General features: G+C 36.7%; 1 protein-coding gene and 1 long non-coding RNA gene across 11 annotated transcripts in view; both read right to left on the bottom strand.

The window, feature by feature from the left end:
• Positions 1-124: 124 nt before the first annotated feature.
• Positions 125-12,145, bottom strand: LOC135803949 (uncharacterized). Its single transcript, XR_010550925.1, has 4 exons — positions 11,866-12,145; positions 10,779-10,817; positions 3,482-3,520; positions 125-1,435 (listed from the first exon to the last, which is right to left on the bottom strand). It is a non-coding gene; the product is annotated as an uncharacterized lncRNA (long non-coding RNA).
• A 241-nt stretch (positions 12,146-12,386) lies between these two features.
• heph (polypyrimidine tract-binding protein 1 heph) overlaps positions 12,387-27,816 on the bottom strand; it is a 110,729-nt gene continuing 95,299 nt past the window's right edge. For 8 of the 10 annotated variants that reach the window (XM_065299478.1, XM_065299475.1, XM_065299471.1 and 5 more), the window contains 8 exons: positions 24,862-25,155; positions 19,782-20,040; positions 19,424-19,720; positions 19,114-19,343; positions 18,465-18,498; positions 17,601-17,693; positions 17,243-17,537; positions 12,387-17,175 (listed from right to left, as the gene is read on the bottom strand). In XM_065299478.1, coding sequence (XP_065155550.1) covers positions 17,043-17,175; positions 17,243-17,537; positions 17,601-17,693; positions 18,465-18,498; positions 19,114-19,343; positions 19,424-19,720; positions 19,782-20,040; positions 24,862-25,155 — 1,635 coding nt within the window. In that variant the 3' untranslated portion in view covers positions 12,387-17,042. The remainder of the gene's footprint in view (positions 17,176-17,242; positions 17,538-17,600; positions 17,694-18,464; positions 18,499-19,113; positions 19,344-19,423; positions 19,721-19,781; positions 20,041-24,861; positions 25,156-27,816) is intronic. The other 2 variants (XM_065299474.1, XM_065299473.1) reach the window with 2 other exon arrangements.

Here is a 27,816-nt window from a genome sequence, read left to right as displayed (position 1 = left end):
CACACAAATCACACAGGATACCTTAACAATTTTTATAGTGGGGATCATCCCCTGAGAGAGGGAATTCTCTCAGAGACCTGTTACTGAAATGATAGAAGAGGTTCACAAATCAAGGAAGTCAATATATCGTACTATTCATTTATTAACAATAGAATACAAGTTTATATTTTACAAGTCAACAGAATACATGTCGCCATATTGAAACAAGACTTACGACCTGCATAGCCGCGCACATGCAAGCAAGTTGCACTTCGCAAAGTACTACCGGGATAAAGAAATTAGGAAATAGACCATTTTCTACGTGAGTGAAAATGGGAACAAATATACAGGGAGTTACAAAAAGAAAATTTTAAGTGCAAACGAAAACCTCTAAACATTACAAACGCTCGTTTTCACCGACAATCAGGAAAACAAATATACAGGGTGTTACAAATAGAAAAAAGAAGAAAAACCTAAAACAACAACTAAAGCTAAATTTTCACGGACAACAAGGAAAACAAATATACAGGGTACTGCAAAAAGGAATTTACTACATCACAAAAGAAAATGCCAAGTTCAAGATGGAAAATATTAGGAAACACTAAATGTCGACAGTTTTTCATAGGAAATTAAAGAAAACAAATATACAGGGTGTTACAAAAAGAAAATCAATAGTACAAAGAAGGAAACAGTCGGGAATACCAAATTTAGAAAACTTATAATAGGAAGTCAAGAAAAACAAACATACAGGGTGATACAAACAGGAAATTCCTAAAATTAAAAATAAAATACAAAGTTTAAGTAGAAAACGACCCAGAAACGACCAATTTAGTCAGTTTTACACTAGAACGCAAGGAAAAGTAGAATATAGGGTGATACAAGAAGAAAATCGCTACAGTTTATTAGAAAATTCAAAATTTTCGATGCAGAGAATTTCATTCATAATTAGAAGGTGACACAACAAGAAAATTTAAACTAATACCTGTTTCTCTCAGAATATCAAGAAATGGAAAGGTAGAGAAGCTAGAGTTGTGAATAAATAAAACATCAATATGAATTTTATTGCGATCTTGAAATTTTCCTTGCGACGCTTCTCCAGATACGCCACAAGCAAGGCAAAATGTGTCCGCCGACGGCAACTCAAGCACACACGCGAAAGAAAATTAAATCGTCTTTTACAAATATATTACTCTCAATAATTAATTGCCAAACTACGAAAATACGTTAAACAGCCTGCAGATTTATGAAATAAAAATGCGAGCAAGGAAAATTTCACGTTATTAAACCGATGATTGACATGACCATACTCTGCGGGTAGATCCAAGTCGCATCCGACGGCACGCATCAATTTTGTGTTGTTACGGTATTCACGTTACATGCAATTTTAGATAAATATGAAAGTATAATGTAATAACGTTTACAAACTTACCAGTGCATCAGGTAATCATAGAAAGTACTGAAACAAAAAATCAACACGTGTGTGAGAACTTGCACTATGATGTACACTTATTTATATTCGTTTTGAGGGATAATGAAACTGTACTATTTTAACACACAATTTTCCCAGAATATCCTGCCAAGGACAGTCGTTAATTACACAAACTTAAAATTACGAATAGGATACATATTCCTAATTCCAATTCTCAACATCGAAATAATCCAATAGCCGACACGCACATGGAAACACCAGTTTTATAATCATTTTACGCGCAAATCATCCTTAACAAAACAATCTACATGTCTGTTGTCATTAGGTGCCGTTAGAAATGCTCATTTTTAATCAATAATAAAAAGTAATGTAATCGGAATGAATAAAATAATGATGCCGAGCCGCGTGCAGGTAAGAACAGACTGAAGCGGTCGAACGTTCGTAGAATGAGAGGCAGCATTGCGCACGTTTATAGCGATATAAAAACTTGTTTATACACAAACCCCGATATGCGTGTAGAATTGAAATAGCACATTTTTGAAGTGCACTAAAATAAAATAAAATATAATAATTCAAAAAATATAATCAGTTGTTAATTTCAGCGCATTCGGTTCGCGCGTTATACTAACGAAACTATTGCGTATATGCGTATACACACAACTATAATTATAACTCGCGTTACGGAATTTTCTCGCAATAAATTTCGATACAGGGAAATAAAGAATTAAATTCCGCATCTGGGAAAATTATTCCGAACTTAGTTTAAGACCGCGTTCGCGTGTTATAATATTAATAAAGTACAATTCCTAGCGCAACGAGTACTATTGCGTATATGCGTATACACACAACTATCATTATAACTCGCGTTACGGAATTTTCTCGCAATAAATTTCGATACAGGGAAATAAAGAATTAAATTCCGCATCTGGGAAAATTAATCCGAACTTAGTTTAAGACCGCGTTCGCGTGTTATAATATTAATAAAGTACAATTCCTAGCGCAACGAGTACTATTGCGTATATGCGTATACACACAACTATCATTATAACTCGCGTTACGGAATTTTCTCGCAATAAATTTCGATACAGGGAAATAAAGAATTAAATTCCGCATCTGGGAAAATTAATCCGAACTTAGTTTAAGACCGCGTTTGCGTGTTATAATATTAATAAAGTACAATTCCTAGCGCAACGAGTACTATTGCGTATAATCGTATACACACAACTATCATTATAACTCGCGTTACGCAATTTTCTCGCAATAAATTTCGATACAGGGAAATAAAGAATTAAATTCCGCATCTGGGAAAATTAATCCGAACTTAGTTTAAGACCGCGTTCGCGTGTTATAATATTAATAACGACGCAGAAATTAAAATAAAAAAAAATGGTTGTTTGTAAAGTAGGTTTACGATCGAGATGTTTACGTGATAACGTCTTATTGGTGATATAAGTTTTGTTTGTTGCAATTGTTGTAACACTTCACTTGCACTTCACATTTTGTTTTACTGTTAAACATTCAACGAAAACTAAGGCTCCCCGCACACTACAAACTTTTTATCGGCCGATAGTTTGGTCGGGCTTATAATCAGTATGAAGATGTATGCAAGTCCGCATTCTACAACGATTTTGTATCGGCCGATAAACAAGTTTGATGGGCTACCCAACTGCGTTCAAACTAAACTATCGGCCAACCAGGCCAACTATCGGCCGACTGCGATATCAGTATGGAGCTCGTCGCAAGCGCGCACACCTACCGATTGTTTAGTCGGCCGACTTGATCAATTTAGTTCGCTCAGAGTATTGGTGCAGTCGGCCGACTGTTGTCTAGTGTGCGCACTCACCACAAACCCAACTGTTTAGTTGGCGTAGTGTGCGCGCTCACAGCCCAACCCGATCAAAATATCGGCCGATAAAAAGTTTGTAGTGTGCGGGGAGCCTAAGGTTATAACGAGAGGGGGGTATACCTGCGATCGGCCTCGTGAGGCCTCGCGACACAGTTTCTGAACCGGTCACCCGTAAAACGATTTTAAAGACGTTATCACGTCAAAATATAATTGAATTATAAACTTACCAATGCAGAAACACATCGGACTCCGAGGCACGGCAAATACTGTAAATAAGAAAAGAAAACATTATATTCATATAATATTATATTCAAACATCGGAGAAAAATATACATCTATGCTGTTTACGCGAAAGTTATATACACCAGCATGATGGATTATCCTAATGATGAATAAATGTATTTACCTAGCAACTCGACACTTATAATAAACAAATAATATACACAAATAATAAACAACATTACTAAATAGTTGTTTAAAGAACGAATATAATGCAAATTTGATACGATACGAGTCGCGAGAAACACGGCTGCAATAACCAGAGACGCGACAGTTTTTGATCAGAAATTAAAAGATGCGCGAAGTCGGCGCGTCGACGGCCCGCGACCTATGGGCGAATTACATTTGGCTCGTTACCTGCAATCAAAACTAAAATGTGATGCAGCAACGCGCGGCGTGAGGGGATGGCAACGACGACACATGGCAATGCGATAAGGAAGTGTGAATTGTGTTCAAAACAAACACAATTCTCGTGTCGAATTCTCACGCTTGCCGAAAAATATAGAAATAAACAATACAATTCAATTTTACGAATGACACAGTAGTTTCATAATTTAGATTATTAAAAGTAATGAAAAATTAAAATTCGATTTGCATAATTCTGATTTCTTATGCTGACAGAGTGCCAGATTTTACATCAAATATTTAAGTTATATCTGCTTAAGTGATCTATCTGCTGTTGATAAAACTGTTTTGCTGATGATGATTTTTATAACTAACTATTACACCTAATGTAAAATTGTTAGTTATATTCATGATTTGAGAATTGAAGAATACTTGCTTAAATTTACGATGCCAATATAAACTGCAACGATGTGATACCTGCAGGTAAACAAACTTATCTTTTGTGCGAAATCGCGTGATCGCACACGGACACGGTGTGAACTCACTACCACCGACAAGCAATATTTAACGCGAAAACGTGCATCGTAGTGCCATCTAACTGACTATCTAGTAACGGCAGGTTTAAATTTAAAACACGTTTTATCAAATATGCAACAAAGTTGATATTGGATGAAAATGCCAGTCATAAGCAATTTAATAATGCCTATCAATTCGCAATATTTATATTCCATAGAATATACCATAGTACATTGTACCATAGTATAACATAATTATTATATTCACCCATCGGTGAAAAACAAACATTCTGTGCGGAGTATCGAAATGGTGAGATAAAAGTTACTTACTCAAGCACGAAGGAACCTCTGAAGGACGGGAAACAACATGTCAGCAAATATGTATCCAATTGATCTAGCGACGGACAACGTCACACAATAACCGACAATAAAACCGCAGCATTCTTGTAATTTAAAATATAAACATCAAAAGCGAGCAAAAAATCATTTACGGACATTAAACGCACTATTAATCATTCACAAAACACAGCAGATGCATGTTACACGTCGATTGATTACCAAATATAATGCAAATGTAGAAAATAGAAGTCCGATAAAACGATACGCATCGCGCACAATGCGCCTAGACACGCCAGTGCGAGGCACAAAACTGGCTGCAAACCATCGATAGCGTATGCCGCAGCCGCGCCAGCAACGCCGCGACAGTTTATGATAAGAAAGTAGGAGATGCGCAAAGCAGGCAGCGCGTCGATCGCACGCGACCTTGTGCGCGAATCACAATACGCACGAGACCTGCGATCTAAACAAAACTAGACTGTACACAATAAGACTGCACCAGCTGCATGAACCGCCCAGGTAAAAGCAATAGATGCGCAAAATTTCAATCATGAAATTATGATTTTTTATGCTAAAAGATTAATTGATTTTACATCAAATATTTAAGTGATATTTAATTTAATAAAAAGAGATAGTTAGGAACGAATCGCAGCGTCTTAACCTAGGGACTATACTCCATAAGATACGATAGTTAAAACGGAAATCTGAGAGATGAAATTTTAAGTCTTAAGAAAAAATTGCCAAGGGGGGGTGCTTGATACTTTTTTTCGACGATTTTCAAAAATTCATATCTCTTAAACTAAAAGAGATAGCTACCAACGAATTGTTGATTATGAAAGATTGGAAAATTCTCTATCAGATAAAAATATAAAATAATTATATTTCCTACAGTAAAAGGTCGAAAAACGCGACTAAAAGTGCTAAAAAGTGACATTTTGCAATTTTTGCCGATTTTATTCAATCGCGAATATCTCCTAAACTAAAAGAGATAAATAAGATCTGATCGCAGCGTCTTAATCTACGGACCAATCTCTATCAGATAGGATAGTTAAAAAGGAAATCTGAGAGATGAAATTTTAAGTCTTAAGAAAAAATTGCCAAGGGGGGGTGCTTGATACTTTTTTTCGACGATTTTCAAAAATTCATATCTCTTAAACTAAAAGAGATAGCTACCAACGAATTGTTGATTATGAAAGATTGGAAAATTCTCTATCAGATAAAAATATAAAATAATTATATTTCCTACAGTAAAAGGTCGAAAAACGCGACTAAAAGTGCTAAAAAGTGACATTTTGCAATTTTTGCCGATTTTATTCAATCGCGAATATCTCGTAAACTAAAAGAGATAAATAAGATCTGATCGCAGCGTCTTAATCTACGGACCAATCTCTATCAGATAGGATAGTTAAAAGGGAAATCTGAGAGATGAAATTTTAAGTCTTAAGAAAAAATTGCCAAGGGGGGGTGCTTGATACTTTTTTTCGACGATTTTCAAAAATTCATATCTCTTAAACTAAAAGAGATAGCTACCAACGAATTGTTGATTATGAAAGATTGGAAAATTCTCTATCAGATAAAAATATAAAATAATTATATTTCCTACAGTAAAAGGTCGAAAAACGCGACTAAAAGTGCTAAAAAGTGACATTTTGCAATTTTTGCCCATTTTATTCAATCGCGAATATCTCGTAAACTAAAAGAGATAAATAAGATCTGATCGCAGCGTCTTAATCTACGGACCAATCTCTATCAGATAGGATAGTTAAAAGGAAATCTGAGAGATGAAATTTTAAGTCTTAAGAAAAAATTGCCAAGGGGGGGTGCTTGATACTTTTTTTCGACGATTTTCAAAAATTCATATCTCTTAAACTAAAAGAGATAGCTACCAACGAATTGTTGATTATGAAAGATTGGAAAATTCTCTATCAGATAAAAATATAAAATAATTATATTTCCTACAGTAAAAGGTCGAAAAACGCGACTAAAAGTGCTAAAAAGTGACATTTTGCAATTTTTGCCCATTTTATTCAATCGCGAATATCTCGTAAACTAAAAGAGATAAATAAGATCTGATCGCAGCGTCTTAATCTACGGACCAATCTCTATCAGATAGGATAGTTAAAAGGGAAATCTGAGAGATGAAATTTTAAGTCTTAAGAAAAAATTGCCAAGGGGGGGTGCTTGATACTTTTTTTCGACGATTTTCAAAAATTCATATCTCTTAAACTAAAAGAGATAGCTACCAACGAATTGTTGATTATGAAAGATTGGAAAATTCTCTATCAGATAAAAATATAAAATAATTATATTTCCTACAGTAAAAGGTCGAAAAACGCGACTAAAAGTGCTAAAAAGTGACATTTTGCAATTTTTGCCCATTTTATTCAATCGCGAATATCTCGTAAACTAAAAGAGATAAATAAGATCTGATCGCAGCGTCTTAATCTACGGACCAATCTCTATCAGATAGGATAGTTAAAAGGGAAATCTGAGAGATGAAATTTTAAGTCTTAAGAAAAATTGCCAAGGGGGTGCTTGATACTTTTTTTCGACGATTTTCAAAAATTCATATCTCTTAAACTAAAAGAGATAGCTACCAACGAATTGTTGATTATGAAAGATTGGAAAATTCTCTATCAGATAAAAATATAAAATAATTATATTTCCTACAGTAAAAGGTCGAAAAACGCGACTAAAAGTGCTAAAAAGTGACATTTTGCAATTTTTGCCCATTTTATTCAATCGCGAATATCTCGTAAACTAAAAGAGATAAATAAGATCTGATCGCAGCGTCTTAATCTACGGACCAATCTCTATCAGATAGGATAGTTAAAAGGGAAATCTGAGAGATGAAATTTTAAGTCTTAAGAAAAAATTGCCAAGGGGGGGTGCTTGATACTTTTTTTCGACGATTTTCAAAAATTCATATCTCTTAAACTAAAAGAGATAGCTACCAACGAATTGTTGATTATGAAAGATTGGAAAATTCTCTATCAGATAAAAATATAAAATAATTATATTTCCTACAGTAAAAGGTCGAAAAACGCGACTAAAAGTGCTAAAAAGTGACATTTTGCAATTTTTGCCGATTTTATTCAATCGCGAATATCTCGTAAACTAAAAGAGATAAATAAGATCTGATCGCAGCGTCTTAATCTACGGACCAATCTCTATCAGATAGGATAGTTAAAAGGAAATCTGAGAGATGAAATTTTAAGTCTTAAGAAAAAATTGCCAAGGGGGGGTGCTTGATACTTTTTTTCGACGATTTTCAAAAATTCATATCTCTTAAACTAAAAGAGATAGCTACCAACGAATTGTTGATTATGAAAGATTGGAAAATTCTCTATCAGATAAAAATATAAAATAATTATATTTCCTACAGTAAAAGGTCGAAAAACGCGACTAAAAGTGCTAAAAAGTGACATTTTGCAATTTTTGCCCATTTTATTCAATCGCGAATATCTCGTAAACTAAAAGAGATAAATAAGATCTGATCGCAGCGTCTTAATCTACGGACCAATCTCTATCAGATAGGATAGTTAAAAGGGAAATCTGAGAGATGAAATTTTAAGTCTTAAGAAAAAATTGCCAAGGGGGGGTGCTTGATACTTTTTTTCGACGATTTTCAAAAATTCATATCTCTTAAACTAAAAGAGATAGCTACCAACGAATTGTTGATTATGAAAGATTGGAAAATTCTCTATCAGATAAAAATATAAAATAATTATATTTCCTACAGTAAAAGGTCCAAAAACGCGACTAAAAGTGCTAAAAAGTGACATTTTGCAATTTTTGCCGATTTTATTCAATCGCGAATATCTCGTAAACTAAAAGAGATAAATAAGATCTGATCGCAGCGTCTTAATCTACGGACCAATCTCTATCAGATAGGATAGTTAAAAGGGAAATCTGAGAGATGAAATTTTAAGTCTTAAGAAAAATTGCCAAGGGGTGCTTGATACTTTTTTTCGACGATTTTCAAAAATTCATATCTCTTAAACTAAAAGAGATAGCTACCAACGAATTGTTGATTATGAAAGATTGGAAAATTCTCTATCAGATAAAAATATAAAATAATTATATTTCCTACAGTAAAAGGTCCAAAAACGCGACTAAAAGTGCTAAAAAGTGACATTTTGCAATTTTTGCCCATTTTATTCAATCGCGAATATCTCGTAAACTAAAAGAGATAAATAAGATCTGATCGCAGCGTCTTAATCTACGGACCAATCTCTATCAGATAGGATAGTTAAAAAGGGAAATCTGAGAGATGAAATTTTAAGTCTTAAGAAAAAATTGCCAAGGGGGGGTGCTTGATACTTTTTTTCGACGATTTTCAAAAATTCATATCTCTTAAACTAAAAGAGATAGCTACCAACGGATTGTTGATTATGAAAGATTGGAAAATTCTCTATCAGATAAAAATATAAAATAATTATATTTCCTACAGTAAAAGGTCCAAAAACGCGACTAAAAGTGCTAAAAAGTGACATTTTGCAATTTTTGCCGATTTTATTCAATCGCGAATATCTCCTAAACTAAAAGAGATAAATAAGATCTGATCGCAGCGTCTTAATCTACGGACCAATCTCTATCAGATGAGATAGTTAAAAAGGGAAATCTGAGAGATGAAATTTTAAGTCTTAAGAAAAAATTGCCAAGGGGGGGTGCTTGATACTTTTTTTCGACGATTTTCAAAAATTCATATCTCATAAACTAAAAGAGATAGCTACCAACGAATTGTTGATTATGAAAGATTGAAAAATTCTCAATCAGATAAAAATATAAAATAATTATATCTACAACTGTAAAAGGTCAAAAAACGCCACTAAAAGTACTAAAAAGTAACATTTTTGAATTTTTGCCCGTTTACCCAACTTTCAATATAACTCGCGTTACGGAATTTGATAATAAATTTCAATACAGGGAAATAAAGAATTAAATTACACATATGGGAAAATTAATCCAAACTTATTGTAAGACCGCGTTCGCGTGTTATAATAAAAAAACTACAATTCCTAGCGCAACGAGTACAAGTGCGTATACACACAACTATCAATATAACTCGCGTTACGGAATTTTCTCGTAATGAATTTCGACACAGGGAAATAAAGAATTAAATTCCGCATCCGGGAAAATTACTCCGAACTTATTGTAAGATATCGTTCGCGTGTTATAATAAAAAAATTACAATTCCTAGCGCAAAAAGTACTATTGCGTATACACACAACTATCAATATAACTCGCGTTACGGAATTTTCTCGCAATAAATTTCGACACGGGGAAATAAAGAATTAAATTCCGCATCCGGGAAAATTACTCCGAACTTATTGTAAGACCGCGTTCGCGTGTTATAATAAAAAAACTATAATTCCTAGCGCAACGAGTACCAGTGCATATACACACAACTATCAATATAACTCGCGTTACGGAATTTTCTTGCAATAAATTTCTATACAGGGAAATAAAGAATTATCAACGAGTACTACGGCGTACACACACAACATTTATACAAATATTCGTTGGTTATTAATAATTTAAAATGGGTTGCGGTAGAATTGACTCCCATTCAGAGCACCGTACGAGGCTAGCGGTAAAAGTGACTCGTGTTCAGGGCACCCTACGAGAACAGCGGTAGAAGTGACTCCCATATCGAAAAAATGGGCAAGGGGTGTGCGGTATCCTGTTTTTCAAGAATTTAGGAAATATTTTTTAAACTAAAAATGCCAGCGACCAACCGATCGAAGATTATGAAAGTTTGGAAAATTCTCTATAAGATAAGATAATTAAATAAGAAAATAATTAAAATGCGGGGTGTAAAGGTTTTGAAATCATGTTTAAAAGTGCAAAAAAGTGATCTTTTTCATTTTTTGAGAGTTTACTCCGTTTGTGAACATCTCGAAAACTAAAGGAGATACAGCGGATTGAAACGTGACTGTCTTGTGTCTTTGCAACACGCGGTGGAACGCGAAAAAAACTACGTAAATAGAAACTTATGTACGACGCTAAAATTAAAATGAAAAATATAATTGAATTAAAAACTTACCAATGCAGAAACACATCGGACTCCAAGGCACGGCAAATACTGTAAATAAGAAAGGAAAACATTATATTCTTGCAATATTATATTCAAACAGCGGAGAAAAATAAATAGCCCAAGAGCCCGTGACTGCCAGACTTTTGTCATTTTAGGAAAGCTGAAAATTTTTCTATGTATGTCCCCAACACAGGTAAGCACGATCCCCAATTATGATGTCAAATTCGTTATTTTAGCAAACTCTATTTTTGCATATTTTATTTGTAACATTATTATAGCATGCGCTGCTCATTGCCAGACACTTGGTATTGTTCCAATCCCTCCCAGACACCCCTAAACTATATTTTTTAATTATACCTACGTCATATTAGAAAAGTTGAATTTTATATATAAATATTATTCAGAGAGCTATTAAACTGAGTTTTCTTAGTCGACAGACAGTTTGGTGGATTCTATCATCCGGCCAGACGCATTGTAAGTGTGTAATAGTTGCAAAAGTTAAATCAGATCGTGTTTCCTATCACGAAACACGACGTCTTGAATGCAAGAGTCTAGTTTAACGCTGCGCAGAAATGTAAACAAACAAGTACCTGATAAAAATTGCGCACGGCACGCGTTTGCCATATAAGGCAATGTGCACCTCACTACCACAAACAAGCAACGAGCTGCGTTAAACGCGAATAAAATTTAATACAAATCTGAGCATGCATGCGACATCTCTGATCACCTCAACTTATTTCAACTTATGCTTCGCTATGATTGTTGCACCGCGAGACTCGCACGGACAAGAGTGTTGCACTGCTACACTCATAATGTAATAAACGTAAAAAGTAAAGAAACATTAAGAATTTCACCACTTTTTTTGTAAAACTGCGACATGTTTCGGCATACATATAAATACCTAAATATCTTTGTTTTATTAAAAAAATATAATAAAATTTCATTAAGTAAAAGCCTCAACAATTCAAATAATTAAATATTTAAATAAAACAATAGTTACAATTCACTTTTAAAACGCAAATCACAACTCCACGGCACCATGCTATTCTATGTTGCGACGGGTATTGAACTAGCTGGTTAAAAGTGTGAGACTCACCTTCGTAAACATCAACAGGGTCAAAACGTGGCTTGCGTTAATCCACAATTGAATGCTGGACGACACAGAACAGGTGAAAATCATTTAAATTGGGTTTCACGAGTATGTTCCGCGCAATGAAGTTTAGCACAACACAACACATTACAAATTAATAGCGGAATGTCAATAATTCGCCGATATATAACGCGATTTACTGATTTTATCTTCACGCATCGAATCGCGTGTTCACAACACAACCCGACAAACAATACTGAGCGTATTCCATGCGACACCAGGCGAGTGTGTGTGCGCACAGCGCCAATAAACGCGCGCAAAAAAACTTGTTTACGTCCAAATACTGATAAGCAGGTAGAATCGAACTAAACGTATTTGAAACATACATAGATTCAATAAATTCTACTGCTTTAAATTTAATTCGACTTGCCTATCTACATTTCTACAATAAACGCATAATTATCGAACTTGTTCGTCGTTATTTTAATGAACATTTAAAATAAATAGTCAATAGAAAAAACAGCAAATGATTTGGTATAGGTTTATAATCAAATTCTTTTCATTCATTATACAGTCAAATACAAAGGATGTGTTTGTGTATGTGTGTGTGGTTAATGCATGAAGAATCAACCATCAAAAGACAAAACCGAAGTCGTTTTGCTACAACTAGGATCTCAACCACACCGGACCTCCATGTTTCTTTAAATATTTCTTTTGGCACGCACACAAAACAACAAAAAAATCTCTCACCAACTCTGCCCTTGAATCGCTGAAAATCAAACGAAAAAAACACAATAAAGGAACTTACGAACCAACGAAGAAACGAACCAAACGTAGAATACCCCCACAAGAAGCCACGAAGTTCTTTCAAGAAGGATGAGAAAAATCAAAAAGAACAGCACGTCAGAGAGTGAGAAAGGAAGTGAAGAGACAACAGAGACTAGGAAGTACAGACAGACAGACAGAAGAAGTTCGTGTGTGTACAGTACTGCGAATATTGTATATTCAATTGGCGAAGACCAACACGCTCTTGCTAAACGTTAAATGTAAGTTAATGATTGTCACATATTGTTTTTTTTTTGCTCTGTCGACTGATGTCGCTTCCTTTCCGCCCTCCGCGCGAGCGCACACGATGTCTCGAAGAACTATTTATTTTACGCTCTTTGCTCATCTTTGTATTGTGCCCATAGTTATTCATTTGTTATGTTTTAAGTTAAGCTAGAATTACACTAATACGTTTCGCTACGTTCAAATAGTTGTCACAGAGGATACTGTTACTATGTAAGTATACATACTCTAAATCGTAATTAATGTAAATATAGTGTGATAGCATAATCATAGAATAATCCTCACCTCGATCCGCCATGTTGGGAGCCCACATGTCGAAATCGATAATGATACAATAGCTATGCATTATTAGATTAAATACGCATCTCTTCTCCGACGTCTGCTTCGCCTTTTCGTCATAATATTTTTTCAATGATATATTAAGTTATAATTAGATAGATAGATATATTTTGTTTTTGTTTGTTTTGTTTATACTTTGTATTTCTAGCCTCAGCGTTTTCAATTAAATTTATTCAATGATTTGTTTCAACTTGATCCCACTGTTTGGCACATGCGGCCAGTGTATTTATTTGTTTATTTATCATCGTTTTACTCTGTATTGTGACATATTTTTCTCGTAAATATTTAAATCCGCGCATTGGATCCTCACACGTTCAACAACGGTCTCCAACGCGCTCTGCTTGCTCGTTAAAGTGTGCACACACAGAACACAGAAAGATATATTTTGTTTCCATTTTTTGGATAAATCACACACCTCGCGTGAGAATGGCCGCCGACACAAAATGACGAATGAAATCGAAGTGAATTCAAGCTCAAAGCCAAGTACCACACACAAATAATCTGTCACATAGTTCATCTAACATTTACAAAATCACACCTAGCCATCAATAACGTCAACAATTTTCATCATTTAGCAAAATTTAATTTAAGAGTACCCTGTACCGTTTGTGTTTAGTAATTTTCCTCTTCCTTATGCATCGTTTATCGTGTCGTTTTAACTTTAGTACATTGCGTTTTGATTTGTTTTAAATTTAATTTAGGTAATAATTTTAAAATTAGTAAATATATTTGCATTAGTCCCTTGGTTTACCAATTAAATTGATTGTTCGGCTTGCTTCACAATGTGCAATCGATATGTCACTTATAAATAAATTTAGTTTGATCCCAGCAATCTCTAACATACCAATTATTTGTGGTGGCACAATTAAATTATGCATATGCGCAAAGTATCCGCCATCTTTTCGAAAGAAGGCGACATTGAAATCGTGAAGAGTTTAATGTTAAAACACAGGAAAATAAATTAAAGGAAAAACAGTGCACAGCAAGAATAAAAATCAACAAAAAACAAAAAGATATTAATGAAAGTCATTATTGAATATAAACGAACATAAAATCAAAATAAAATACGTAGTAAGTAAAAATACTAAAATAAAATAAACGAGAGAAAAAATAAAAAGCCTGAAAATACAAGGGTTTCGACCGTGGAGCTAAAATCCATGATCGAAATTAACCTGAGAAGCTAACAATACTAAGTTTAAAGATAATCCATCGAACTGTCTACGGTCGCTGGATATCTTTCAAGCATCGTAACCTATAGAAAAATCAAAATACTTAGAATACTCATAGAATACTTATAGCGTAGAAATACAAAGATTCAGAAAGTAATACTTAAGAGGTAATACTATAACGAGCGATACACAAAAATAGCACTTAAGTTACTTTGAAAAAATTAAATAAAAAGACACTGCGGATAGCAGCGACACATTAAAATTAGTAACCGTTTGCGCAAGCATTCAAAAATCGCCGCAAGCCACTTGAGTCCATTCAAAATGGCAGCCTAGCCTGCGGCGCCATTTTGAACACATCCGAAAACATACGATTATGTTTATAGAAGAGCATAAAGTATATGAATTTGCTTCTTGTGCGTCCGTAGAATTTAAGTTTAACTAACGAATAAAAATACATATTTCAACGTAATAATAATAATACCTATTTAAAAAAATAGATCTCTAACACTTCCTTGTTTGTTTCATGTATAATAATAAGATTTTGGGTGTCTACTAACTCGTTTCTCTGCATCATCCCACTTCTTTGTTTGTTTCGCTTTTTTATAAAGATACTTTATATTCCTACATGTATATTATTTAGATATTGACTTCGAATTTGGCAAATGTTGTTTTTTGGGTTTGAAACGTTTGTTCTCTCTTGTTAGTTAGGTCTGCTTGATGAACAGTCAAAAAGGCGGAAAAATTAAGTGAACATGATTGTTAGACTGAAATGCAAATTCTGTCACACAAACGTAGTAAATTAGGCTCGTTTCTTCGCTTCGTTACACGCACATTTTGCGTAGGCCGTTTTAAACAATAGTAACTAGTGTTTCGATTCAGATTCAGACAGAATTTGCCAGATAGATAGATGCTACATTATCTAAGCGCACATAATAGATCAATCCGCGTTTGCGACGAAAAATGACATCGCACAAAACAAAACGTGAGCGTTTTTCTTTTGGCATGACGTCGTTTGTCCTCACAGAACGTCGATTATTTTGATAGAGAAGTGAATTTACAATTTACAACACATTAGCCCCAATTCATTTCGTGTGTTCGTATCATCTTGTGAGTTATTACATCGTGTTTGTGTTCTTCGAAGGCAAAAATTGGAAATATCAAAGAATACAGGCATCCAACATTCACCACCACTTGGTTCTGACCAACCCACAGTTCCGCAAATGACAATTTGATTAATTAAATGCTTTGCTCGTTTCGAATATTACGCTTAAACGTGGATTTTGTTTGTTTATCATTGATTGATTGTCAAAGTGTGTATATGTTTAGTAGTACATTGTAAATATTTAGTATAGTAAATAGAGAAAGTATATTATATCAAAGATACGATTAGTTGATTCACTTTTCAATTTTTTTTTATCAAGAAAAAAGAGAATGTGCTCGATAAAAAAATGCGCACGACATTCATAGTTTTCTCCATCATGACCTCTTCATCCATATTCGACGTTATCAGATCCATATCATTTTTTAATCTAATATTATTCAGATCATTTGCAAATGCATTAACAACCAGGTGAATTGAGTGCGAACACGTCTCGCAAGTATTTCCACATTTCACAATCATCGTAAAACAATGCACGTTAAATTTATATAGTTTTTAAATTCTGATATCAATAATATTCAATAATTTGAGAATAAGGGTATACCTAAACCCTGTCAACCCTATAATCTCTATCGTTACAATAATAACTGGCTATTTTCACCGATTAGTTGCTCCACGTCAGCTTCAACACGCTTTTTACTAACCATCGCCTCTCTTGGCGATGGTTGCTCTGTTTTTTTTTTAGTTTGCTCTCATTGCGTCTCTCTAAATATATTTTGTTTATCTTAGGTACTTATATGCTCTACAAATTTAATTAGTCCGCGATTATATTTATATTTCTCTATAGAATACTTTGTTTTTCTTCTTTTATCTTGTAGCCATTACTTTGTTTTTTTTTTTATCTTAACGTTTACGTTACTGTACTCTCCTCCCAATCTACGTTTAGAGCCTCGAAAGGAAACGATTTAAAGCTTGATAAACTCCAAATTCAAAAACGTTCAGATTCTTAACATCCTCATCGATCGATTCGAAAAAATACAATACTGAAACTGGCGCGATCGCCGTCGCAATTAAATTATCAACTCTCTTAAAAATTACGCATAAATAAATACAATTACTGCTTCGATTCGCTGCGCAATACAAGCCGACGTCGGCCGATTGCGCGTCTTAAAAAAATATATAATCGAAACCCAACTAAACCTAACAATCGAACTAGATATGATACTGTTTTGTTTTTGCTTCTCTTAACATTATAAATTCATCGTAATCATATTATAGTAATGCCTGTGTCGAGACAGTCTCATGTTGCTTGTCGCGCGTCGGCCGCTTCCGTCGTACAGGTCAGTGTTACCTTTTTGTGTCGCTGGGCAATTTTACAATAAATATTCAGCTACCGAAAGCTGCTGGAATGAATTGGGTCGCGACGCACCGTGCGCCGCTGAAATGTTTTGTTCATTTTGTTTGCAGGATTGCAGTGCATACTGTGAGGGGGTGCGTGTGTGTTTCGCTTATATGCTCGACTTGGAAAACGACACTCGCAGGTGGTTTGATTCGGAGAGCTGATAGTTGTGCATCTTGATCAGCGCCACCACCGCCTCGTCCATACTGGGCAGTTGAATTAACGCCATTTTTCTATCCTTACTGTAATCAAAAATGTGATTAAATTGCGATCTACGTAAAATGATCATCGGGGCATGTCTTCACTTACGGGAAAAATTTGAAAGCTTTGACAGTGAATCCGTTCTTGGTGAAGGCCTCCTTGATATCCTCCTCGTTAACGGTGGCGGGGATGTTACTGAGATGGAGGGTGGCCGATGGTGGGTAAATATTCTGATAGTTCTTTGAGCCAGGCTTCTTGAACCGATGCAGTGGACTCTGGCTGTAATCTTTCGTCAGACCGGCGTCCGGTTGGCCCTCCTTGGGCATTTGCACTGATTGATGCTTGCTCAGCATCACGCGGATATTCTTACCAAATACTCGTAATTTATCCATGTGGGTAATTGCTGTTAAACACAAACAACTTAATAAATTAAACCCAAATCAATAAAGTTTCAATATATTTTTACCCAAATGTGCCTGATGCGGTTCAGCCAGCTGTACCAAAGCGGAATCCTTCTTGTTGAACAAAATCTTCACGCGTTGCACGTCGCCATAGACACCTAACATCAAAACACGAACAAACATTAATGAAGACCTTGTAACATCAAGCCATAAACAGATCATCATCATAAAAGACAATAATTTTATTCATATCATCGTTTAGTCGTTCTTTTATCTAAACGTGTAATGTTTCGTAAGTTGTTGTCTCTAGAAATTCTAGCGCTAAGTTCGTTCACATGCATGCTAAAATCATCTATAACAAAACTAGTCAAAAGTTTGAATTTCACTCAAATAATCTTTTGGCAACTTCCTGCAATTTGGTCATATAAAAAGTTAGATAGTCAATGAATCGATGAAACAAATGGTGAAGGATGGATGCTTAGACACACATAATGAGGCGTACGATGCGTGATTAAATAAAACAACGAAACAAAGGCGTAATGATGAATACTAAATATTGTAGTAAAAGCAGAAAGCTCGAAGCGTCTTTGAACGCTCCGGAAACATTACGATGTAAACACAATTTTCACGCACAAAAACGTCTGATAATCGATTAAAAATAGTTCTCGTGCAATAGCCAACTGTCAATAAATAATGCACGAGAACCGTTTTTCATTGTTACGAAATACGTAAATGATTATTTTTGTGCGTTATCTGATTAAAAGTAAAATTATAGTCACGATATACACTTAATGACACAGACATACGTTACACACACGTTACGTTACAATTTGACGTATTATTAAAGACAATATTCCCTCCGAATTTGATGATGATAATTAGATGATATAATATACTTAGTTTGATTGATAGTAGCTGTGCACACGTACCAAATAGGGTAAAGAGAGCGTCAGGCGTGACCATCTACGGAAAAAAGAGAAAGATATGACAGTAGTAATAAAATATAATATAAAAAATGTAATAAAAACGAAGTAATAAAATCAAAACAAAACAACATAAACAACAAAAAAATATAACAATCAAGAGAGGCGCATTTATTCGCCGCATATAAAAATATTACGCTGATTTCGAACAAAAAAATGCAACACCACTCATCGATCCGACATATATTGCTGGTTGAAAGTTTTAAACAACAAAGGCGAGACGTGTTTTTCTAAATTATTCACACTAATGTCGGTTCGATTAGGTATGTCTTCATTAAAAAGTCAAAACAAAACCAACGTAAGAAACTCATCGTTATAATCAACAATACGCATCAATCGTAAAATTATCGCAAAATGTACAAAGGCTACATTAGAAAATATGTTTCGTTCCGGACTAATCTCTTTCTAATGTGTGCTTCTGTTTTTTTTTATCGTTTATTGTTTCGGATGGACATTAATAGTTTAGTTCTTTTTGAAAGCAAAAAAATTATTAAATAAACCAAACTCTATGCACACAATTTCTTCCATATTGCATGTATCAAAAAGGCGTGGTTTAAAAAAATAAAAATCAGGGGCAGGGTGTGATTAAACGTACCTCCTCGTTGAGGTTGCTTACAAGTAGCACCGTCGCCAGCGCCATGCCAGGCGTGCCTAGCCCTCGAAGTCCGGGCGCTGTCTGCCCGAGTGCGAATCCGCCCAAACCGGGCAACGCCCCTGCCACGCCTCCAGCATATTGGGCGGTGAGTGGTGATGCTAATCCGTGCATAAACGGACTGCTGAGGACACCCGGTGCACCGGCGAGTAGAGAATCTGAATAAAAACAGCCTTAGACATAATCATAACATATTGATATAATCACGGAGTAAGTATGAACCACGGAAGGTAAGCAAGGAGGCGGTGCTTACCGGTAAGTCTATCACGCGTAAGACGTGGCTGCGCCGCCAAGAGAAGAATATCAGCGCCCAATCCAGCCGCCAATCCTCCGGTCAACGCCAGCTGATCACCAGTGTCGCCCGTCGGCAAAGTGGGATTCGTGTAGTCACGCGACTTGTCGTTGTTGTACTTGACATTGAGCGCCGTCATCTTCGAGTAGTCGATGCGCAGCGTGCAGCAGCTGTTGTAAATATTTTGTCCGTCGAGCGCCTGCTTGGCCGCCTGCGCCGACTGTGTGTCTGGGTATTGGATTAAAGCTTGGAATGAATCTGGAAGAAAGTAATGAATTAAATTACCGTACTACATAAACCTCATTCCGAAGGCACTTACTATTTTTCGTAAACGTGACAATTTTGAGCACCTTGCCAAACCGCTGGAAGATGACGTGCAGCACGTCGAGGCTGATGGGATAGATCATGTGCTCGACGATAACGCGCAGCACCGTATTGGGACCGCCCTGAATATCCTGACCATTAGTCGCTGGTGCAACGGTGGGCGTTGCCGCTGCGACAGGTGTACCGCCTCCGGGCGCTGCCGCGCCCCCTGTGAGCGCCTGAGCAGCTTGTAGCGCCGCCTGCGCAGACGCGTTCTGAAACGAACGCAAACATTAACAATGACATCCAGTTAAACTCAATGAAAAAACTTTCCTCCACCGGCGGCGGAAAACAATCAAAACATCGGAAAACTCAATAAAAACTCGCTATATTAAACATTTGCCGCTTAAGATGCCGCGCAGCAAGTTAGAAAAATTGCATTTAATTTCTCATTAATGTTTGTTGTTCTTGACGATCGCATAACAAGATGGCGCGTGACGTCGAAAAAGCCATTATGAAAGTTGCGACAACTTTTTCGCGCGCACAATGGCCGGCAAAATTCAATATCATTAGTGCTCGACGCGACAGCACACTCGAAAGTTCATCAAACTTTTTCCAATTTCGGATAGCAGAAAAAAAAAACAACACAAACCTGACACACCACCCCATTGTGCTTCATGATATTTATATCGTTATAAACTGCGCGAGAGCGCTGCAGCAATCAATAGAAGTTTAAATGGAAAAACACCAAATAGCGGATTGACCTAACCACAAACGCCATCTACTCAATTGCGGTGCAATGTGATGTGAATGAAAAGTTTCACGTTATAATGGCTGCCAACCGCAACATTAGCGTAAGTACCCAGTGAATAATAAATGCGATACCAATATGTGCGCTTTGGGTTGCAGTGGTTGACGCATGCGCGGATCATATTAGCGGTGTAAGTGATGATTAATTAATTTTTGCAATGCGTACGTGCATGTGAGTTGGTGCAGTCGCGGTCACTGCTGCATTTGATACGTTTGCTGCCTCGTCTCTCTTTCGCTTGCTCTCCGGGATTCGAAACCAAACATTTCGACGACTAATTTCGGCTTTCCCACAATTTTCCAATACAATTTACACCGCACCGCCCTTCGGGAGGTAAAATTATATTAAACACACAAGCCACTATGCACAGAAACGCCCCGAATATAAATTAAACATTTTTGACATTTGCAGCAAGCAATGCATTAATTAAAAATTTGTAATGAAATACGCGCGTCTAATAAATAATTAATTTAACAACCACAAAAACTGCAGAGCGCAAAAAAACGCTGCGTAATTAATTCTTCGCATTCGATACGCGGCCATGATCAATTCTCATTTCACTCTTCACACTCGTACGTACAAAACACATACACACATCTCCCTTGGGGGTTACCTGTATGAAACCGCAACGCAACACATTTTGCGGTCGTTACGTCACCGGCTATAATTGAAATTCCATGCGCGATGCACAAGAAAACAAAAACAAAACGAGGAAAACAAAACAAAAAAACAGTAGGCATTTTTTCCGGAGCGCGCAGTTCGTTTACGTTGTTCGCGTTCACGTTGACCATTAGTGTTTTATAAACGCGAGTTTCCATTGCCGCAACGACTTCATTTGAACACAATTAAACTTAAGGGGCACACCTAGTGTGAAATTTTCAAAAAATCGAAAAATTTTTTTTACCATATTTCGATAGGTTATACCTTTTAAAATAACATACTAAAATTTTAACTTGATATCTGAAATAGTTTTTGAGTAACAGCCATTTGAAAAAGTAGCCGCTCGGCAGTTAGATAGTTGCATTTGATCTTTAAACGCGTTTTTCTCGAAACAGCATTTTTCGAATTTGCTGGCGTGATTACTCGAAGACAAATGATCCGATCGCTATCAAATTTTTTTTTTGCATCTCCTCTATATAGTTCTCCATACAATGACCCTCCAGTTTTATGATCTGATCAAAAATCGAATTTTGGCTGGCCAAAAACGACCAAAATTTTGGGAAAAATTTAACTTTTTTATTCAAAGTGCCGCCATTTTGTCAATTTTTGATTTTTTTGTTCGCCCGAGGGTCATTGTATAGAAAATATGTTTTAGTTTAAGGAGATTTTTTTCTGTTTGGTTTTGTCGACGGAGAAGGCTGCAATCACGCCAGCAGTGGAGGACCATTTTTTTTTGGCGCCGCCGGAGATCGCGTGTCATTCCAAAACTAATAAATATTTTATTTCAAAAAATTTACTGTGTATTCACAAAACCGGTATAAATATACCCTCAAAATTTTAAATAGGTGGACTCACTAGTTTCCTTTATATTTAATTCCAAAAAATGGCCATTTTTTAAGTCGTCACACTAGGTGTGCCCCTTAACCATTGCAAACGTTGTGAATAATTTAGCCGATGGTGGAGGCGCCGTGCGCGCAAACTATTCCAACGCGCTAAACTTCGTTTTCGTATTTTGTGTTTCCGATGTCCTGCATTCGTTTGTATCGCAAAGAAATGTGCACTCTATTGCTTATCAGATAATAAGTTCTCTTTCTTGTTAGAAATTAAAATAAAATGCACAGTTGGCAAGTATTGAAATTGCAAATTCATTCCCCATTCCATGCGCATTAATTTTCATTTCGTGGAAACACTTGCGAGTGTCGCAACGCAAAGGACGAAATAACAACGGAATAAAAGTGTTCGACAAACACAAAGCTTATACCTACACTCAGTGCGTTTGAAACGAGGGCAGTGTGCAGGTAAGAAGTGGAGGTAATAAGGTCCCAGTGCCAGGAGGAATGGCAGAGAGTGTTGCATAAAATTACGCATCCTTTGCATGATCCTTTGCTCTGGCGACGGCGGCGGCAGCAACGCGTTGCCACGGATACTGTTATTCTTTCCGGCACTCGAGTGGGAGCAAACCTGCTGTTTCCCCCGCTATAGAGCCGGCAAGTGGCGGCTAATGTAAGCGAAAACCGTGCCAGGTAATAAATGGAAATTCGATGCATAAATATATATTTGTATTACATTTCGACTACTTTTCGACGAGACGCTGGCGCGCGGTTCAAACATATTTCATATTAATATTTACGAGACGAAAAACGCGGGTGTAAATTCTAATTCTAATGTTTTATTAAATACAAGAAAAATGCGTTTTTTATTATGCTCGGTGCAAAAATTATACCGAGCTTTCGTTTGCACACGAAGCGCGGCTGCCCTAGTGGATTATTTATTTCGCACTTTTTTTTTAATGGAAACACACCTTTCCCATTCCAGGATGGCGGCGCACTCCCGAAAACCCGAACCGGGCAACAAATTGAATTTTAATATCGCTTTAATCATCTGCCCTGCGTGCGCTTCTACCCCAAAACACGGCGACGCGAAAATAATGAACAAGACGCAATGCAAAAATGTATTTTTAAAAATAGTAACAAAAAACGGAATATTTCCTGCGCCTTGTCGCAAATAATGATAATTATAAATCCAAACAGGACCTTGAAGATAATAAAAGATTCAACACCACAAGTAATAAAACAAGCAGCGGTAAATGTAGGCGGCGGGCGCAAAAAGGTGATTAAAATAAATCTCCTTCGGTGGTTTTATTTTCTTCTCCTTTTTCCGGGACAAAAAAGATTTCACGCTGAATAATGGAAAATAAAAATGAGGGTAGACAATGAGGCGGCCGTCGGAGAAAAAAAAACCTCTAATTGCAAACACGAACGCAAGAAAAGCGCACGCAATTTCACCGACAAGAATAGAAATATCACTCAGAGGACATCAGCAAAAAAAAAAAGATAATAAGTGACCCAAAAAATGAATATAAAGCTTTCACAGTCAAAAATTTAAATTTCGCGCCATGAATGAAGTGCGACCCTAGACACTAGCGCCATCGGAACTGGAGTCGACACACAATGGTCGCCCACATCTACCATCTTGTAGATGAGAGGTTGATAAATTGAAAATGTCACTTTTTCTTTCTTTCATTGAGGAAACTCGCCAAAGTGACAAAGAAAATGAAACAATGAGGAAAACGGAATGGCAGAACGAAATTCATTTCGTTGCCGGGGTGCTAATTACTCCGCAAATGTACTGTAAGCAATCGATAGCCAAGAGAAAATTATAAATGGAAATAAAAACGGACTATACAATAACGCGCATTCAAAACGGACTTCGGAATAATCTCGGGCTTGTGCAAACGATGCAATATGCATTCAGCATTCACAGTCGATGTAAAATTGCAAAAACGAAGTCAAGATTAACGGATCAGTTGTTTTGTTCGAGGTTATGATGATTAAAATCATCGTCATTGGGTGGATACAGCGCCATCTATGTGTGGGTGTATGCATATTATGCATTTGTGGCGCAATAAAAATTAACTAACAAGAATAAACGGCACCATACCGCCTCCACCGTGGAGGAGGGATGTAGGTGGCTAGTGATGGTGTGGTTAAGTAAAATTTACTACTATTTAGCAAAGTGCGCGCTGCTCGTCTCAAGCACCTTCTTCTCTCTGCCAGCGTCTTTAGGTCGAGTGTCGTGCGCTAAAGTGGGTAAAACGGGTCGATTATAACGCGGCGCGACCCCCAGCGGCCCACACACCCTCATTCCAAATGAAAACAAACAACGCGAGCAGCAGCAGCAAGAAAACGTGATATAAATCAATTAAAATCGCATTTTCATTTTTGCAGCGCGCGCGCGTGAGAGAGAGTGAATGCAAAATGGCAATTTTAATCACAATAAAAGCCGCTTTGCATTCACACACCGCCGCAATGTTCCACCTTTATTCACCAATGGGAAAATGAGCGTAATTTGCAGCGAGTGCTGCTTGTCAATCGGAAACGCGAAATGACTACCGATCAAATGTATCTGCTTTCAAAAACAAAACAAAAACAAACAGCAAACACGTTCAATTTGTCATTTTGGTACATTTCCCAATCGGGAATTAATTGTTTACCCAGCGGGAATTGTTAAATTACCTAAAACAATTTAACAAACAAAAAAAAAACGCATATGAGATCGCGTAGGAGATTTTAATAAAAAATAGCCGGATTAATTGATGTTTCGTAAAAAAAATTGTTGTGATACTCACAGCGTTAGAATGCGTCTGGTCGGTCTTGAGTTCCTTGTGATTGGAATACTGCACGTAAACGGCACGCCCGCGTAACTGCGCCATGCAGCTGCTGAAGTAATTCACCATCGTGGTGGCGGACGTCTCATCGCCCATCTCAAGGAACGCCTGATTCTTGCCCTTGAGCACCAGCACGTTGGTGACGCGCCCGAACGGAATGCCCAGGTGGATGATCTCCGCCTCGGTGACGTCATTGGGGATGTTGCGGATGTGGATGACGCGCGACGGCTTGCCGACATTCTGTTCCAACTTCACCTGCAAGCAAAATTATAATTGAATATAAGATGTATATTAATTTCCACTTTCTCGGATTGATTTCCTTTTAGTTTTCCCATTCCACCACGCCGCCGCCGTTAAGGGAAAATGTATCCGTTTGATGTGCGCACCCATATTGAGTGGTGTGCTTACCTTTGAAAATGAATTTATAAAGCGCGCGCGGTAGCTAAATGTCTGCGGCGCTCGCCGTTCGCGGATCGAGGGTAGTTCTTTAACGGGCGCTGATGCTGGTGGTGGTAGTAACGCGAAACGCGGAAACGCAAAATGTTTACCAGCCCGAGGGGCATCCAACCGACTCGGCTGCCTGACGTATCACCAATACCAACGCCCACACATCTACAAATCTACCTGCAACCAGAGCAAAACATGCCGGTTTTGGCGGAAGACGCGGGCGAAATTAATTTAACTTGGTAATTAATATGCGATATATATTTACTCATCTCCCATCCGCAACCTCCCACTCTATAACTTTCATATCTAGACTAGCGTTAACTAAAAATAAAAAATCGTTGATTTACAAATGTGAGAAATTTAGTCTTACATCCTTACTAATATTATAAATGCGTATGTCCTGAAGTTTATAGTGCTTTCACGCAAAAACTACTTAACATATCATCATGAAAATTTGTACACATATTCTTAGTGGTCCCCGATAGGTTATAGGCTACTTTTTATTTAATAAAAATAATTATTTTTTAAATTAAAATAAAGAAATTGTTTAGTCACTAACACCTCTTCATCTGGTTATTTGACTACTTTAACGCCATCTAGCATTCCAGCAATGAAGCTCACACATAAGTCAACATCAAATCCGTACACATATTCTTAGTGGTCCCCGATGGTCCCGGAATGGTTATAGGCTACTTTTTTATTTAATAAAAAAAATATTTTTTAAATAAAATAAAGAAATTGTTTAGCCAATAATACCTCTGCATCTGGCTAATTGACTACTTTAACGCCATCTAGCATTCCATCTAAAATTTAAAACTTTATTGCATGTAGTAATTTTTTCACATAGATAATCCTTGCCAAGCAGTGAAATATACATTCTTTCTATCAATCCGTTTCAACTATGTATAATGATTTCTAATATTTATTTGATGGATTCAACGCGAGCGAAGCCGCGGGTTAAAGCTAGTTTTCCATAATTTAGTAGAAACAAATACGCAGGCGCAAGTTCCACCCCGTGACTAAAGTACTTTAGTCACTGCCTTGGCCGTCGGTGTTTAAAGTACTTTATGGATCTCAAAACCTTGTGATTTAAAGGTGGAAGTAGAAAAAATAATAAGAAGTGTCATCAGAAAGCAATAAACAATAAGAAACGAATAAAAATTGATTTTACAGAAGTATTTCCTTATATTACGTATTAATATTAATTGAAGGTGAATTATCCTGAATTATATATTGAAGTTATCCGAGAAACAAAATTGTTATCCTTTCGACGAGTCTAAAAAATAGCTTAAGATAAAGTTTAATTAGATCATGTTTTTAACATTACGCCAAACAAATTTTAAAAGAAAATGAATTCAAAAATGTTATTTTTTAATTATTATAAATTAGTAATACTTTGGAATATTTACAATACGTTTTTCCCGGTTGCTACGCCGATATTACATCTTTATTTACTTAATGGTGCTAGCCGGCATTGGCTCCTCGTTTAGGCACATTGCATTACTTTATAATAATAAAGCAAAAGGTAATAAATGAAAGGATAACACACGCTGTTATTATCTCATGGCTGGTGCGCCGCACACCGCCACAACCCCCTCAAATTCCTCAAAGAATAAACGAAGGTAAAGTAAAATGTTCCACCGCCGCCGCCACAGCTGGCGGCGTTCGTGCCCCGACCTGTTGTTCCCGCACCCGCTCCCGGATCGTAAAGAACACGATATTAATTACCCGTAATAAAGGTATGGGGCATAAAGAATATCGTGCAATCTGCGGCGGCGCGCGCTTTATAAACCCATATATTACGTGTGTAATAATGCCGGCGAAAGAAGAAACAATGCCGTTAGGTATAATGTAACCCCTTTTTGCGCCACTAACGACATTACCGGCGCACAGCGCGAGCATGTTGTTGTATCTTAAGGGATGAAGGACGCGAACCTCAGCTGCATCCAGGCCTGCAGGCTACTATATAGGTTGTAAAGAAAGCCGAACGAGGAAGAAATGTTTTCGTCAAGCACAAAGAGCAGACAGACACAATGCCGACGCGAAAACTTTCAACTCCCTTGAAGAAGAAGAAGAAGAAGATGAGCGTCAGCGCAAACTTTGTTTTGCGCCCCGACGTCGGCGTCATAATCTAAAATGATCTTTTCAGAGGCCGAGAGGGAGCAGACTCGACCACAAATTAACAATGAAAAACATATTTATCGAAAACGCAAACTTTATACGCACAGATCCATCGGTCATTCAGAAAGTTTCGCGCTGCATTGTTGAACTCGATATTACAACAAGCGAAATATTAAAAGGGAGTTTGCCAAGTTTATTAACTCGTCGAGCAGAAAAGCCGCCAACGAATCAAGGCGGAAGCACAAAGACGAGAGATAAAAGCATTTTTTATGCGGGGAAAAAATCAACAAGTGCTAGAAGAAAACACGAAGAACGAAAAAAAAAACCAACCAACAACAACTCCAAACT

Source organism: Atheta coriaria, unplaced genomic scaffold (assembly GCF_025399875.1).
Source record: "Atheta coriaria isolate IRGN ID8LTWV9N9 unplaced genomic scaffold, Caltech_Dcor_3.1 hic_scaffold_3_pilon, whole genome shotgun sequence".
Taxonomy (NCBI): Eukaryota; Metazoa; Arthropoda; class Insecta; order Coleoptera; family Staphylinidae; genus Dalotia; species Dalotia coriaria.
This window is presented reverse-complemented; position numbering and strand designations above follow the sequence as displayed.